The sequence below is a fragment of the Erythrolamprus reginae genome, chromosome 8, assembly GCF_031021105.1.
Source record: "Erythrolamprus reginae isolate rEryReg1 chromosome 8, rEryReg1.hap1, whole genome shotgun sequence".
Classification (NCBI taxonomy): Eukaryota; Metazoa; Chordata; class Lepidosauria; order Squamata; family Dipsadidae; genus Erythrolamprus; species Erythrolamprus reginae.
In genome coordinates this window covers 10,225,599-10,242,339 of record NC_091957.1, presented here as the reverse complement: position 1 = coordinate 10,242,339, position 16,741 = coordinate 10,225,599, and the positions used below count along the sequence as shown (strand labels likewise).

At 40.4% G+C, this 16,741-nt stretch overlaps 2 protein-coding genes across 7 annotated transcripts in view; both read right to left on the bottom strand.

Annotated features, from left to right (window-relative positions):
• ENG (endoglin) overlaps positions 1–4,943 on the bottom strand; it is a 49,423-nt gene extending 44,480 nt beyond the window's left edge. Inside the window, exon 1 of the mRNA XM_070758798.1 lies at positions 4,256–4,943. Coding sequence (XP_070614899.1) covers positions 4,256–4,346 — 91 coding nt within the window. The 5' untranslated portion in view covers positions 4,347–4,943. The remainder of the gene's footprint in view (positions 1–4,255) is intronic.
• Positions 4,944–14,216: 9,273 nt separating this feature from the next.
• The window catches only part of AK1 (adenylate kinase 1), a 49,381-nt gene continuing 46,856 nt past the window's right edge, over positions 14,217–16,741 (bottom strand). For all 6 annotated transcript variants that reach the window (XM_070758749.1, XM_070758745.1, XM_070758744.1 and 3 more), the window contains one exon: positions 14,217–16,460. In XM_070758749.1, coding sequence (XP_070614850.1) covers positions 16,392–16,460 — 69 coding nt within the window. In that variant the 3' untranslated portion in view covers positions 14,217–16,391. The remainder of the gene's footprint in view (positions 16,461–16,741) is intronic.

The window sequence follows — 16,741 nt, the reverse complement described above, 5'->3', positions numbered from 1 at the left end:
GAATACTGTGTTCAGTTCTGGAGACCTCACCTACAGAAAGATATTGACAAAATTGAACGGGTCCAAAGACGGGCTACAAGAATGGTGGAAGGTCTTAAGCATAAAACGTATCAGGAAAGACTTCATGAACTCAATCTGTATAGTCTGGAAGACAGAAGGAAAAGTGGGGACATGATCAAAACATTTAACTATGTTAAAGGGTTAAATAGGGTTCAGGAGGGAAGTGTTTTTAATAGGAAAGTGAACACAAGAACAAGGGGACACCATCTGAAGTTAGTTGGGGGAAAGATCAAAGGCAACATGAGAAAATATTATTTCACTGAAAGAGTAGTAGATCCTTGGAACAAACTTCCAGCAGACGTGGTTGGTAAATCCACAGTAACCGAATTTAAACATGCCTGGGATAAACATATATCCATTGTAAGATAAAATACAGAAAATAGTATAAGGGCAGACTAGATGGACCATGAGGTCTTTTTCTGCCGTCAGTCTTCTATGTTTCTATGTCTTTTAAATCCTAATTTCTGGGAACTTCAAAAAAGTTAAGATATTCAATTGATAGAAATTTATTTATTTATTTAATTTATTAATTAGATTTGTATGCCGCCTTTCTCTGAGAGCGCTAATAGAAGATGTAAAGATAATAAATTGATAAATTAATAATTATTAATAAATAATATTTATTTATTTATTTATTTATTAGATTTGTATGCCGCCCCTCTCTGTAGACTCGGGGCGGCTCACAACTTATAATAAAACAATTCACAACAAATCTAATAAATTTAAAAAATTTTAAAAACCCCATTATTAAACCAGACATACACACAGACATACCATAATAAATTGAGAGCGTTAATAGAAGATGTAATTCAGTGATCCATCTCCTTTGAAAGCTCAACTTAGGCACATTTGGGTTTAATTGGCCTCTTGCAAAATTGTTCACTTTCCCAATTTCGACTCTTGACACATTTTATCCATCTTTTAATCATCGTGTTTTAAAGCTGGAATTCTTAGCGCTGTAAAATCTTGCCTCAGAGAGTGTTTTTTAAATTCTACTTTGACCAATCCAGTTTTACTGGACCCAAACCACTTAATTTTTTAGTTATTTTTTTTCTTACAAAGAAGGATGTTTTGAAAATATTTTTGTTTATCCGCCCGTAAAATAAATATTTCTGAAATTGAGATGAATATTGCAAATATTCTGAAAATCTGATAGCTTGGGTCCATTTCACATTAAGCCAGGGTTGCATCAAAAACCCACAAGAAACCAGCTTGACTGCTTAAAATAATCCTTTAAAAAAAAATGGCATGTAGAAATCACTTGGTATCATGGAAACACATCCCTTAATACATTGCAATATTTCTTTTTGGATATAAAGGAATAATTAGTGAAGCTTAGAGACAATCAAATGAAGGATGATTGGATCAAAATGAGATTTGGCTTCTATGTTAGAGAAGATATTTAAAGGTAGACTGCCTTTAATTATGGAAGGATCAACTAATAATCAGATTAATAAAATCACCATACTTATCATATGTCTAAATATCCACATGACCACGTGAAGTGTTAGTACTGCTTTGTAAAACCTTGGTAAGGGCACACCTGGAATACTTGCATCCAATTTTGGTTACCACATTACAAAAAAAGAGAAAAGATGTTGAGACTTTAGAAAAAGTACAAAGAGCAACTAAGATGATTAAAGAGACTGAAACATAAGAAAAACGGTTGCAGGAAATGGGTATGTCTAGAAGGACCAGGGGAGACATGACAGCAGTCTTCCAATATCCCAGGGGATGCCATAACTATTCTCCAAAGCACCTGAGGGTAGAACAAGAAGCAATGGGTGGAAACTAAACAAGTAGAGAAGCAACTTAGAACTAAGGAGAAATTTCCTGATAGTTAGAACAATTAAACAGTGGAACAATTTTTTCTCTAGACGTTGTGAATGCTCCAACACTGGAAATTTTTAAGAAGATGTTGGATAACCATTTGTCTGAAATGGTCTAGGTTTTCCTGCCTAAGCAGGGGGTTGGACATGGAGACCTCCAAAGTCCCTTCCAACTCTGTTATTCTGTTCTAACTGCTTGCCTCTAGAAATTGAAAAAAAGAGGGGAGGGGTCAACTTATTTTCCCAAACACCAGAAGGCAGGACAAGAAACAATGAATGGAAACTAAACAATGATAGAAGCAACCTGGAATTAAGGAGAAACTTCCTAATAGTGAGAACAATTAACCGGTGGAACAGCTTGCCACCAGAAGTTGAGGGTGCTTCATCTCTGGATGTTTTTAAGAGGAGACTGGACAGCCACATGTCTGAAATAGTATAGGGTCTGCTGTTTGAGCAGGAGCATGCCTTGGGGTCTTCCACCACCCACCTACTCTAGCTCAACATTTCCAAGTAGGGGAAGATGTTTTGACATCTCCCCTGAAAGCAAAGCCTGCTGAAATCCACCAAGTTTAGAAGACAGGAAAGGACTTGAAGGTGCTTAAGATGGACTAGGACTTCTCTCAAATCTCACTGTCTGGATCAGAGAGAAACCGAAAGAGATGTTTAACTCCTTACTAGTAGCAATAACAATAAGATGTAGACTTATATACCACTTTACACAGCCCTCTCTAAGTGGTTTACACAGAGTAAGCATATTGTCCCCAACAATTTGGGTCCTCATTTTACCGACCTTGGAAGGATGGAAGGCTAGAGGAAAAGATATATGAAAGGAAGAAAATATGTATGATATATGAGATAAAGGAAAGATAATTGGACAGGGGACGAAAGGCACATTAGTGCACTTATGTACTTAACAAAGTAGATAGTAGGAGAGTAAGAGGGGAGTGGGACAAGGAAAGATTGAGACAGACTGAATAATAAAAAGTAAAATTAAAAAAAGTAAAAAGATTGAGACAGACCGAATAATAAAAAAAGTAAAATTAGGCTATTGCATTTATGAGACAATGCATCCTTATTGATTTTTATTGAAGCTACTGTATGTGGGATGTTGTATATGATTTTAATGTGGAGAAAAATAAAAATCTTTTTACGAAAAAAAAGAGCTATTTTCCAAAGCGCCCAAAGGCCAGACAAGGAATAATGGATGGAAATGATCAAGGAGAGATTCAACCTAGAAATAAGGAGAAATGTCCTGACAATGAGAAGAATCAACCAATGAAACAGAAGTTGCCTTCAGAAGTTGTGGGAGCTTCATCTTTGAAAGATTTCAGGAAGAGACTAGACTGCCATCTGTCAGAAATGATGTACGGTCTCCCGCTTGGGTGGGAGTTGGGTTAGATTAGATGACCTCCAAGGTCCCTTCTTAAATCTGTGAATCTGTATCTGCTTCTGGATCCATTTTAGGACATTCACCAACCCTCCTTGACAGTCTTGCCGATTGACCTCGATCCGTTCCAACCTCCGAGATTCCCCTCCCAAATTTAGAGAGGATGGGCTTCCCTTGGACCACCACTCAAAAGAACCCCCCCTCAATTGTCTCTTTTTCCGACGGAGGCTCAAAGCATGGACCTTGGAATACTCCTATCCAATGACTTGAGTGCCAAAGCCCACTGCAACAACATCGCCAAAAAGGCTTGAAGAGTTGTTAACCTAATCCTACGTAGCTTCTGCTCCGGTAATCTCACACTACTAACCAGAGCATACAAAACTTTTGCTGGACCAGTCCTCGAATACAGCTCATCTGTCGGGAATCCACACCACATTTCAGACATAAACACTGTAGAAAATGTCCAGAGATACTTTACCAGAAGAGCCCTCCACTCCTCCGCTCACAACAGAATACCCTATGCAACTAGACTTACAACCCTAGGTTTAGAAAGCTTACCTAAGCACAGCCCATAAAATGATCTGCTAGAACGTCCTTCCTGTCAACAACTACTTCAGCTTCAACCACAACAACGCACGAGCACACAACAGATACAAACTCAAAGAAAACCGCTCTAAACTCGAGTGCAGGAAATACGACTTTAATAACCGAGGAGTTGATGCATGGAACTCACTACCGGACTCTGTAGTATCATGATGTAATGCCCCAAACTTTACCCTTAGACCACGATTCCTAAGAGGTCAGTAAGGGGCGTGCATAAGTGCACCGGCGTGCCTTCCCTGTCCTAATGTTTCTCTAATCCTGTATCATGTATGTAAATATTATATTATTATTATTATTTATTAAATACTAATGTATACCACCAAAACGTATGTGACAGAATTAGCAAACAAACAAATAAATAATAAATGGAACTTACTTGCCGTCGTGGCTACAGGACCAGAGATTAAAAGCAGGACTGCCAAATACCACAGGTCCATCTCCCCGCGATCCGAACGGTCAGTGGGCATCTCTTCACCTCTTGGTGCCCACTTAGCCCGTGTCCAGAGGCAAAGGGCTGGAGAAACTCGACCCCGCTTGGCTTTGTCGTTGTGCAAAAGGACGTTGGACGCACAGACGGTTCAGTTCGGCTCTTCTCCACTCCAGCCTCGGTCCCTTTTAGGAAGACCGAGGGTGATGAAGCCCAGCGAGCGAGGACGCCGAAGAAACTGGGCCAAAGTCCAACCGGTTTGGACAGAGCTGGACACAGAACCTCCCTCGTCCTCCGAGCTCCAAGGGCCGAAATGTTCACGCTGAGCTCCGCTCGGCTCTAATGATACTTGGCCCGGGACAGGAAATCAACTCCCTCTGTGAAAGGCCTGCCAAAGAATTTTTGCAGCCAAAGCAAAGAGAGGAAATGCAATTTTTTCCCCCAACTTTTTTTTCTTTAACTCTCTCTTTTCTTTTCTTTTTTTAAAGAGAGGAGGGGGGGGGGGGGAAACCCAGCAGCTTCAAAAGGATGCCAAAAAGAATGAAAAAATCCTAAGCGGCTGCTTGACAGTGAAAAGTCTCTGATGGAGAAGAAAGAATGTGATCATTGAGAGCTCAAACTTCTCCTTTCCGAGGTCACGAGGATCGGTTTTTAGGAACAAAGTTGATCCTGTTTTGGGGACGTTTTAAAGCTCTAACCCAGTGATTTTCAACCTTTTTTGAGCCGCGGCACATTTTTTACATTTACAAAATCCTGGGGCACACCACCAACCAAAATGACACGAAATGACACCCTAAGACACTCTCCTCTCTTTTTCCATCCCTGTCTCCTCCCCACCCTTGTGTGTGTGTGTGTGTGTGTGTGTGTGTATATATACACACTCTTGAACCATTTCCAAAAACAGGTGAGGGCTGGGTTTTTTTCTCTCTTATTCTTTGGGTGCTTTTTATCATATGCTTTAAATCAAGAGTCACTTCTCTCTCTCTTTTGTTTCTCTCTCTTTCATCTCATTCTCTGTCTCAATCATTTTCTCATTTCTCCTTTTTTCTCCCCCTTTTTTCTCATTTTTTCTCTCTCTCTCCCTTCCTCTCTTTTTCTCTCTCTCTCTCTTGCTTTCTTTCTCTCTCTCTTGCCTTCTTTCTCTCTCACTCTTTCTTTCTCTCTCTCTCTTTTCTTTCTCTCTCTTGCTTTCTCTCTCTCTCTCACTCTTTCTCTCTCTCTCTCTCTCTATCTTTCTTTCTTTCTCTCTCTTTCTCTCTTTCTTTCTCTCTCTCTTTCTCACTCTCACTCTCTCAACAAAAAGTTGCGAGACCGGAACCTGAGCTTCCTTCTTTGTGGCACACCTGACTGTGTCTCACGGCACACTGGTTGAAAAACACTGCTCTAACCTAAAATCTGAAACAACCAAAAAAGATAATTCAAATAACAATATACAATTGAAAATACCGATTTTCAGAAGCCGTCTGGGTTCAATACTACCGATATACCTACATAACTAGTAATAAATTAATCCCATTTTACCTTTATTCCCTATACTCTTTATTATCCTTATTTCCTATACTCACCACACAACAAGAATGACAAGTCGTTAAAACTTAATGCCTTATGTTCAGAGACAAGAAAATACTGGACAATAAATAAATAATTGGTTGTGTCAAATAACAAATACAAAAATAGAATATACGCCAGAATTTTTTCTATTGGGTATTATGAGAGGTACCTATTGTAAAAATGTAAAATATTTAAGCTTGCATATTACAACAGCTGCAAGGATTGTATTTGCACAGAACTGGAAAAATCCGCAAATACCTGAAGACAATGAGATCATCGAGAAGATATACGACTGTGCAGAGATGGACAGATTGACAATGGAACTTAATAATCGAAAAGAATCGGACTATTATGAAACCCGGACAAAATGGTACCAATGGACCAAAAAAAGAAACTTAAAAGAAGCATTGAAATAAAACATCAAGAAATCTAAAAGTAATTAGAAGACAATGTCGATAGGAATGTATATACGATGTAGATTCATCTGTAAATATGATTATGTACTTTAAAAAAAAGGAAAAATTTAATAAATATATTTTTTTTAAAAAACAACCTTAATGCCTGCTATTGGTGCAGGTAATCCCTTTCCCTGTCCATTACACTTCCCTCTCCTTACCCAATCCCCACCCTTTTAAGTACTCTCTAAAAATCACAATTCCTTACTAATGTCACTCCCAAGTTCCCAATCAGAGGAAAAAATTATGGAATACAATAAGACGAATTATATTCCAATGTCTTGAGCTGACAAATATTAAGCAATATAAGGTATAGATAATAAATTATATATTTGCTTATTGAAATTGTAAACCGTGAATGAACCATGAATAGGAATATTGTAACAATACGAACTGGTATACAACAAGGTATATATATTATAGAGTATAAAGGATATGTGTAATTTTTATTCTCAAACTCCCTATATTTGTACTCCCTTTCTCCCCCTCCCCCCTCCCTTTTGAAATTTGTACCCCCCCCTTTCCCGTCCCTTTTTCAATAAATCAATAAATTATATTTAAATGTTTTTTAACAAAATCTTTTTTGGGGGGGGGGATCTCCTGGGCAGAAAAATGTAGGACAAAAAATGAAATGTCGGGACAGTTTTATGCAAGAATTTATTATTATTTATTTATTTATTATTTAGATTTGTATGCCGCCCCTCTCCGAAGACTCGGGGCGGCTCACAACAAGATATAACAAATCATAAATAATTCAAATAACTTTAAAATATTTAAAGATTTAAAAGAACCCCATATACTAACAGACACACACACAAGCATACCATGTATAAAATTGAACAAGCCCGGGGGAGGTGTTTCAATTCCCCCATGCCTGATGGCAAAGGTGGGTTTTAAGGAGTTTACGGAAGGCAGGAAGAGTAGGGGCAGTTCTAATCTCTGGGGGGAGTTGGTTCCAGAGAGCTGGTGCCGCCACAGAGAAGGCTCTTCCCCTGGAGCCCGCCAACCGACATTGTTTAGTTGACGGGACCCGGAGAAGGCCCACTCTGTGGGACCTAATCGGTCGCTGGGATTCGTGCGGCAGGAGGCGGTCTCGGAGATATTCTGGTCCAGTGCCATGAAGGGCTTTAAAGGTCATAACCAACACTTTGAATTGTGACTGGAAACTGATCGGCAGCCAATGCAGACTGCGGAGTGATGGTGAAACATGGGCATACCTAGGTAAGCCCATGACTGCTCTCGCAGCTGCATTCTGCAACTGCGAATATATATACTGCTCAAAAAAAAATAAAGGGGACGCTTAAACAACACAATATAACTCCAAGCAAATCAAACTTCTGTGAAATCAAACTGTCCACTCATGAAGCAACACTGATTGACCATCAATTTCATTTTGTTGTCAGCACATTCAACTTTGTACAGAACAAAGTGTTCAATGGGAATATTTCATTCATTCAGATCTAGGATGTGTTCTTGGAGTGTTCCTTTTATTTTTTTTAAGCAGTGTATATATATTTGGTACCCTTAGAGGGCCTCTCTTTCCTCAATTCATGCAATCTCTTTTAAATTTTCTTTTAAATGTAATTTTTTGGGCTGCTGAGATTGTGCACGCTTAGTAAAAAAAAGGATGTAGGGATTTTGCACGTAATTGCAAAAATGATGTAGGAATTTTCATGTAATTTTTTTGGGGGGGCTGCTGAGATGAATGCGAAAGCTTACTGAAAAATGATGTAGGGATTTTGGGAAACGGGAGGGGTGTGGCACCAAATGCTTTCAGTCTTTAGTCTTTAAGAGGATTCCTTCTCCAGCCCTCATTCTCACAAGCTCCAATCCTGAACTTCATGAGGTCTAGCCACTTCATTTCACGCCAGCCCCTATTTTACCCCATGGGAAGTTTTTTGAAGCTTTTTTTGGGGGGTGGGTAGTTTTAGCTCATGCTATTCATGCACTATAGGGGAGCCTCCCTCCCTTCAGCCCCCATTCCCACCATCTCCCGTCCTGAACTTCATGAGGTCTAGCCACTTCATTCTGTAGTCAATCACTATTTTATAGTACATTCTACAATTTTGGGGGGTGGGTGGGTGGGTGATGTTACAGGATTAATTCATTAGCTGGCTTCTGTTTTGTTCAAATGCTGTGCCGAGGAGACGATTGACAAGATTAGAAAGAAGAACCTCACCAAATGCTTGCAGATGGCTTCTTTTTAAATGAACATGATTTTAATTTTATTTTAAAATGAATTTAAAATAGGATTGTGGCAATGAGGAGCTTTCGGACAGAAAACAGTCTCCTGCCAGGAGTAAATATATCTGAGTTTTCTGGCACCGTTCAAACAGGAAATGATCACCATCTGTAAACCATCCAACATTCCTTCGTCCACAGTTTGGAAAATTCCACTCGGATGGACTAAATGACCTCTCGGTTCCCCACTCAAATGGTTGTACGTCTCCCCCCTTTTCCCCCCAGCACCATTGACTCTCCAAAGTATTGCTAAGATCGCTTTGTAAGCTTAGGATTTGAAGTCTGTTGCAATGTTGTTTTGCAACAACGTCGCCAAAAAGTTGTTCACCTAATCCTACGTAGCTTCTTCTCTGGTAATATCACTCTACTAACCAAAGCATACAAAACATTGGCCAGGCCAATCCTTGAATACAGCTCATCTGTCTGGAACCCTCACTGCATTTCAGACATAAACACCCTAGAAAATATCCAGAGATACTTTAGTAGAAGAGCCCTCCACTCCTCCACTCGCAACAGAATACCCTACACAACTACACTTACAATCCTAGGTTTAGAAAGCTTAGAACTACGTCGCCTTAAACACGACCTAAGCACAGCCCATAAAATCATCTGCTACAACGTCCTTCCTGTCAACCACTACTTCAGCTTCAACCACAACAACACACAAGCACACAACAGATACAAACTCAAAGTAAACCGTTCCAAACTCGACTGTAGAAAATACGACTTCAGCAATCGAGTAGTTAATGTATGACTCTGTAATTTCATCACCAAATCCCCAAAACTTTACCCTTGGACTATCCACTGTTGACCTCTCCCGATTCCTAAGAGGTCATTAAAGGGCGTGCATAAGTGCACCAACATGTCTTCTGTCCCCTGTCCTAATGTTTCCCTCTTATTAGTACTCATCTCATGTATATAAACAGTGTTATATCTGTGTAGACTACCAATAGGTACTTGACAGTAAATAAATAAATAAAAATGAGCGAATCGGGAGCATTTCACCCTTCCTTTGTGTTGTGGTTAGCTCTGGCCCAGCTCCTGCCCCAAGGACTGTGGATGTGGGGGGAGACATCCACATGCTGCATGCCTGTTTTGCCCCCGGTGGAATCTGATGATGAAGGCTCCTCTGACAAAGAAGTCATGAGTGACAGGGAGGAGGAGAGTGGGGCAGACAGCTCAGAAGGCGATCAATTATCTAGCTCCTCCTTGGATTCAGAACAAGAGTTAGTGATACAGCCACGCATGCGGAGAGTGATGCATAGGCAGCAACAACTGAGAGATTATTATCAAAGAAAATGAGGCCACCTGTGGTTGGGTGGGGCTGTGGTAATTAGTGAGGCTGCTATAAATAGCAGCCTGTGGGTTTGGATATTGTGGAGGATTATCTGATCGTTGTGTTTCGTGACTGCTTTACTGACTTTGACTTTTTGTGTGCTGATTTCCCCCCGCTTTGAAACTAAACCAGAGCAAAGTGTGTGTCATTTTGTGAAAGAAGAAGGACTGTGAATTGCCTCACAGCTGCAAGCTAAGTATCACAGAACTGATAAGGGACTTGTACCAATTACCAGTTTGTTTGGAGATGAGTGCTCTTTGCTATCCCAAAAGAGGGCTTAGTTTAAGTGAATTTTCATTATAAAGAACATTGTCTTGAATTTTCAAACGTGTGTGTGTCTGAAATTTGTACCCGTGAATTTTTGGGAGGATTCTACCAGAGAGGCCAACAGAACACAGGGCCAACCCCACATTTGGAGTACTGTGTTCAGTTCTGGAGACCTCACCTACAAAAAGATATTGACAAAATTGAACGGGTCCAAAGACGGGCTACAAGAATGGTGGAAGGTCTTCAGCATAAAACGTATCAGGAAAGACTTCATGAACTCAATCTGTATAGTCTGGAGGACAGAAGGAAAAGGGGGGACATGATCGAAACATTTAAATATATTAAAGGGTTAAATAAGGTCCAGGAGGGAAGTGTTTTTAATAGGAAAGTGAACACAAGAACAAGGGGACACAATCTGAAGTTAGTTGGGGGAAAGATCAAAAGCAACATGAGAAAATATTATTTTACTGAAAGAGTAGTAGGTCCTTGGAACAAACTTCCAGCAGACGTGGTAGATAATCCACAGTAACTGAATTTAAACATGCCTGGGATAAACATATATCCATCCTAAGATAAAATACAGAAAATAGTACAAGGGCAGACTAGATGGACCATGAGGTATTTTTCTGCCGTCAGACTTCTATGTTTCTATGTTTCTAACACTTTGGGAGCAAAAACTGGAGAAGGAGCCAGTCCTGAAGTATTCCTTTGCATTTTTCCCATCCTTTCCTGGATCTTGGCAAACAATCCTCAAAAATCCAAATCCTCTCCTGTTTACATGCGGCTAACCCTCCTTGCCCCCCCTGCAAGAATTTCCTGGATACCTCCTTGTTTTGTTTTTGTTTTGTTCCAGAAAAACAACAGAGAGGAAAAATTCCTCCCGGTATTTGGAGTTCTTGAAGGCACTTCTTGGACGGGATGGTGTTTGCAAAAACTCCCAGTTTACTCCTCCTTTTCTTTTTCTTCCTTAGCTCGGCCAGAGGAGAGGAAAAAGAAGCAGGGAGGGTGGAAGGAGAGGGAAGGAGAAAGATAGACTGCCTTGGGACAAGGAGCTCTACGGATTCAGAGCGAGTCCCAAGTGGGTTTAGTTGGACACGATCTACATTGCAGTTTGTTTTCAACCTTAGCAACTTTAATCTCTCCCCGTCTCATATATTGATAATCTATCATCTATATATCTATATACAGGATCTTTTCTATCTGTCTGTCTGTCTTTTATCATCTATCTCTTTTCTCTAAGTCTCTCGCTCTCTAATTTATCAACTATATCATGTATCATAACTATAATTTGTCTTTCTGTCTATCATATGTCTATGATCTACATATCTATCTATCTATCTATCTATCTATCTATCTATCTATCTATCTATCTATCTCTATCTATCTATCTTCATCAGTGATGAAGCACTCACAACTTCTTGAAGCAAGCTGTTTTATTTGTTTATTGCCCTAAATTTTCTCTTTAATTCCAGGTTTCTCCTCTCTTTAATTAGTTTCCTATCTATTCATCCATCTATCCTATCTATTCTACCATGTATCTAATATATTACCATCCATCCATCCATCCATCTCTATCTACCTATCATCTGTCTGTCTGTCTGTCTGTCGATCGATCGATCTAATCTGTCTGTCTGTCTATCTATCTATTATCTATCTATCTATCTATCTATCTATCTATCTATCTATCTATATCTATCTATCTATCTATCTATCTATCTATCATCTATCTCTATCTATTATCTATTATCTATCTATCTTTCTATCTATCTATCTATTTATCTATCTATCTATCTATCTATCTATATCTGTATCTATCTATCATCTCTTTTCTACCTTCTGTCAATCTTCTACGTAACAATTCAACATTCATCATCTATGTATCTATTGTCTATCATCTCCCCTTTTCCCCCAATGATGTTGTAACTTCATATAGTCACTGAATGAACTGTTGTAAGTCGGGGACCACCTGTGATGGGTGACAAAAGTTGCAGTTCAACCCCCCAGGAGAAAAACGTGGGAGGCCGGAGAAAGAACCGGAGACAATGCCCCAATTTTGTCGCCTCTTCCACCGGCTTCTTCTTGGAGATGCTTCAGGCCAGACAGAGAGGCATCCTTGTGGAATGGGGCAGGGCTGGGGGGGGGAAGGATGCACGCGTGTGAGTAAGGGAGGGGGTCACATCCTCCTGCCCCGACATTCCAGCCACGTGCCGTGTTGCACGGCGGCTTTCCAGATGTCGGCAGAGAGGAATCTCTTGGTCACAGCCAGGCTGCTCCGTTCCTGTTTATCGCTGCGGCTCCTTGGAATTATTTGATGACTCTGGACATCTGAGCTTGTTTGTCCAGTCGGTTTCCTTCCCCAGTTGCCGTCCTGACCGTTGGCTCCCCTGAGGCCAGACCGGCTTGTGGCTGACCTCTTCAAGGAGGGGGGGGGGTGTTGGTGGGGAAGGGCCTGGTCCCCTGGTTCGTGGGCAGTCCTCCACCCTTAGAAACCTAGAAGATTGAGGGCAGAAAAAGACCTCCTGGTCCATCTAGTCTGCCCTTATACTATTTCTTGTATTTTGTCTTAGGATGGATCTATGTTTATCCCAGGCATGTTTAAATTCCAGTTCCTGTGGATTTACCAACCACGTCTGCTGGAAGTTTGTTCCAAGCATCTACTACTTTCAGTCAAATAATATTTTCTCATGTTGCTTCTGATCTTTCCCCCAACTAACCTCAGATTGTGCCTCCTTGTTCTTGTGTTCACTTTCCTATTAAAAACATCTTCCCTCCTGAACCTTATTTAACCCTTTAACATATTTAGATGTTTCGATCGTGTCTCCCCTTTCCCTTCTGTCGTCCAGACTATACAGATTGAGTTCATGAAGTCTTTCCTGATCAGTTTTATGCTTTAGACCTTCCACTACCCTTCTTGTACCTTACATGCAGGAACCTTGCCATGCCCTAGAATTTGAGTCAGCTAACAACCCTGGTCGTAAGTGGAGAACTAAATGTATTGGTGGCCTTGATATTCTCTCTCTCTCTCTCATCTCTATTCAGTCTATGTGTCTGTCCACCCATCTATTCTACAATATCTTTTATCTATCTATCTATCCATATCTCTATCTCTCTTTCAACTCTCTATCTCTCATCTCTACCTCTATCCTCTGTGTGTGTGTGTGTCTACCTACCTATTATCTATCATCTATCCATCCATCTCTCTCTCCCTCCCTCTCTTTTATCTATCTAGAGCCATCTTCTCTCTCTCTCATTATCTATCTATCCATCCATCGCTATATCTTTCATGTCTCTATTCCCGTTGATCTATCTTTATGTCTGTCTGTCGGTATACATACATTACATACATATCTACGTCTCTATTCTGTCATCTCTATAGATAGCTCTATCTATCTATCTATCTATCTGTCTGTCTGTCTGTCTATCATATCTATCTATCTATCTGTCTGTCTGTCTGTCTATCATATCTATCTATCTATCTATCATCTCTCCCTTTTTCTCCTCTATCATCCATCCATCTATCTATCTATCTATCTATCATCTCTCCCTTTTTCTCCTCTATCATCTATCTATCTATCTATCTATCTATCTATCTATCTATCTATCTATCTATCTATCTATCTATCTATCTATCTCCATGATGTCTCTCTCATTATATATTGATCCATTTCTATCTTTCATCTCTCTATTCTCTATTCTCACTAATCTATCTTTATGTCTGTCTGTATAAAGATACATAGATATCTATCTCTATTCTGTGTCATCTCTTACATCTCTAGCTCTATTTATCTCTCATCTATCTATCTCTTTATCATTATTGTTATTCATCAGGATACCTCTGTCACTACCCAAGATTATGATATGGGTAGCCCTCAACTTACTACCATTCGTTCAGCGAGTGTTTAAAGTCAGGTCTTTTGTAACCTTCACATACCAATAATAACCTTCCTTCAAACTGTCCCTAACTATGTGTCAAAGTTAACCCCTCCAATTAAAAAGTCCTAGTCATTATCTCTCCCTCGCCCACCCAATTTTGAAATAACAGATTCTGTCAACATGAGACTTTTGTTTAAATGCTCTTTAATAACAATCTGATCAATACATTCAGAGCGTAGGCCGAGTCTTTTAAGACTGTGAGTAGGAAGGAGTTTTGCGGCATCCCCTTCCCACCTCTTGTAAATATTTGGACCAAATTTTTTTAAAGAGAGAGAGAGAGAGAAAGGAACGGAGGGCCAGCAGAGAAATCTTTAGAAAGCCTTTGTGAGGTGTGGCAGCCCTAATGAAAATCTGGAGATTTTGAAGAGTGAAAAATGAGGCACTGTGTTATTACACAAACAGACACATACACACACACACACAAATAAATCCTCTTCAGTTCCCCCTTTCCTCTTTTTCTCACCCTCCCTAAAACTTTAGAGAAGGAAAGTAAGAAGAAGAAAGGAAAAATTTGCAAAGAGTCCAAAGGAAAAGGCAACTTGTGATTAGCAATCTTTCGTTGCTAAGGAAATTTTCTCGGCACAGAAGGATATGCAAAAAGCCAAGATGTCTTGGTGTGTGTTTGTGTACATTTGCGTGTGTGTGTAAGACTGCGGGGGAAAGCCTTGCAACACACAGACACACCTTCGCTGTTCTCTCTCCAGGGAGAAAGTCTGCACTTTAAAATTTCTTAATTTTAAAGTTGCACGCTTGACTTTTCTCCCTGGGATGCTTATCCTCGGAAGTTGGATAAAATCTCATGTTTTCTTTTTCTTTCCAAGTAGATCACCTCCAGAGATCTAGTCTGTCTCAAGATTTGGGGGTTTATAATGCAGAGGGGAGATCTAGTCTCCAGAAATCTAGCCTGTCTCAAGATTTGAATTGGTTTGTAATGCAGAGGGGAGCTCGGAGGTCAGGTAAAATCTCGTGGGGTTTTTTTTTCCTTCTAGGTAGATCACCTCCAGAGATCTAGTCTGTCTCAAGATTTGGGGGATTGTCTTCTTGAGAAAAAACAGAGGGAATGGGGCAAAGGAAATGTGCAACCCCTTTTTCTCTCTTTAATGGAAGAAAAAAAGTTGTTTTATTGCACCTTTTTTTTGGGCAACCTTGGAGACCGTAGCAAAAAATGCAGGAAGGATTTTTGTCACTTGTCAAATTGGCCAGGTAGAACCCTTTGCCAGTGTTGTAGAATTGTAGCTTCTAAAGGAGATTTTGATCACTAACAAGTTATGTTTCCTTCTAAAGGAAAGATATTCATCGGCCTGTTCAAGAATTTTAACCTTCTGCAGATCCAAAAAGTGGCATCAAAGCCTCAGAAGCTCCTTCGATAATAATTTTCAGGAAAGGCACCATTAGCGTAAAAGTTTGGGATATACTATCCGTCTGTTAAATATGAGGTGAGCTAGGATAAAAAGCATGCAGAGAAAGGCAAGGAGGGAGGAAGAGGAAGTAGAGAGGTGAAGGGAGAGAAGAAGGAATAGAAAGAAGTAGAAGAGGAAGAGAAGGAGTAAGAAGGTAGGAGGAGGAGATAGAGGGAAGGGAGTATAATGGAAAGAAGAAATACAGACTGATGAATAGGAGTCGAAAAATAGGTGCAGAATAAGGTATTGATTTTTGACTGATCAAATTCAAATGTACAAATATGCATGTTATGGAAACTTTAAGGTATGGGTGTATCGATAGATGAATGGAATTGTGGAGGGGGAAAAAATTGCCAAAAAAAAAAAAAAGTGGAAAGCGCTCCAGAAATTTCAGACTACAACACCCATCACTCCCCAGCCAGCTTTTCCCTCTTTGCAAGATCTGAGCCAGGATTCAAGATTTGGGGAGTACTGATGGAGGAGGATGGGATCTGTAGTCCCTACGGGTGTCTGGAGCGGCAATGAGGCAATTGTCCTCAACCCACCTTTTCTGCCCATTCTTGGAAAGAAGACCGGCTCACCACCACGTTTCGAGGGTGGAAAAAAAATTCCTTTAAAAAAAAAAGAGAAAAGCAAAGCGAAGGATAAAAAACATCCCATCTCACGAAAGCCAGATTTACTTTTTAAGGAAGCCGAGCGCATTGTCCTTGAGATTTCCTCCGTCGGGGCCTCTTGTCCACGAAAACAGGATGAACCCACTTCCTCCCTAGCGGGTCTTTGGAGATGAAAAGGGAGGCGGAGTGGCGGAGGAGGAGGGGAAGGGCGCATCTACGGTGGATCTGAAGTCTTGGCAGGGAAGGGCACGAAGCTCCTCGAGGGGGGGAGGAGGAGGAGGGAGGGGTTTACTTGAGGACATCCAGGTGAGTGCAAACTTGCTTGAAGACCTCATCTACTGAGCCTTCTGCGTTGACCTGAAGGTTGGGAAGAAAGCCACAGGTGATGAAGGCAAATTCAGGATTCTTCCAGAGACAAACATCAAAATATCTGTTAATGGTTACAATTGCTGCCAACCTGCCTTCTATTGAGGACCTGCACACTGCAGGAGTCAAAAAGAGGGTTGTGAAAATATTTTACTGACCCCTCGCATCCTGGACATAAACTGTTTCAACTCCTACCCTCAAAACGTCGCTACAGAGCACTGCATACCAAGACAACTAGACACAACAGTTTTCTTTCTGAACGCCATAACTCT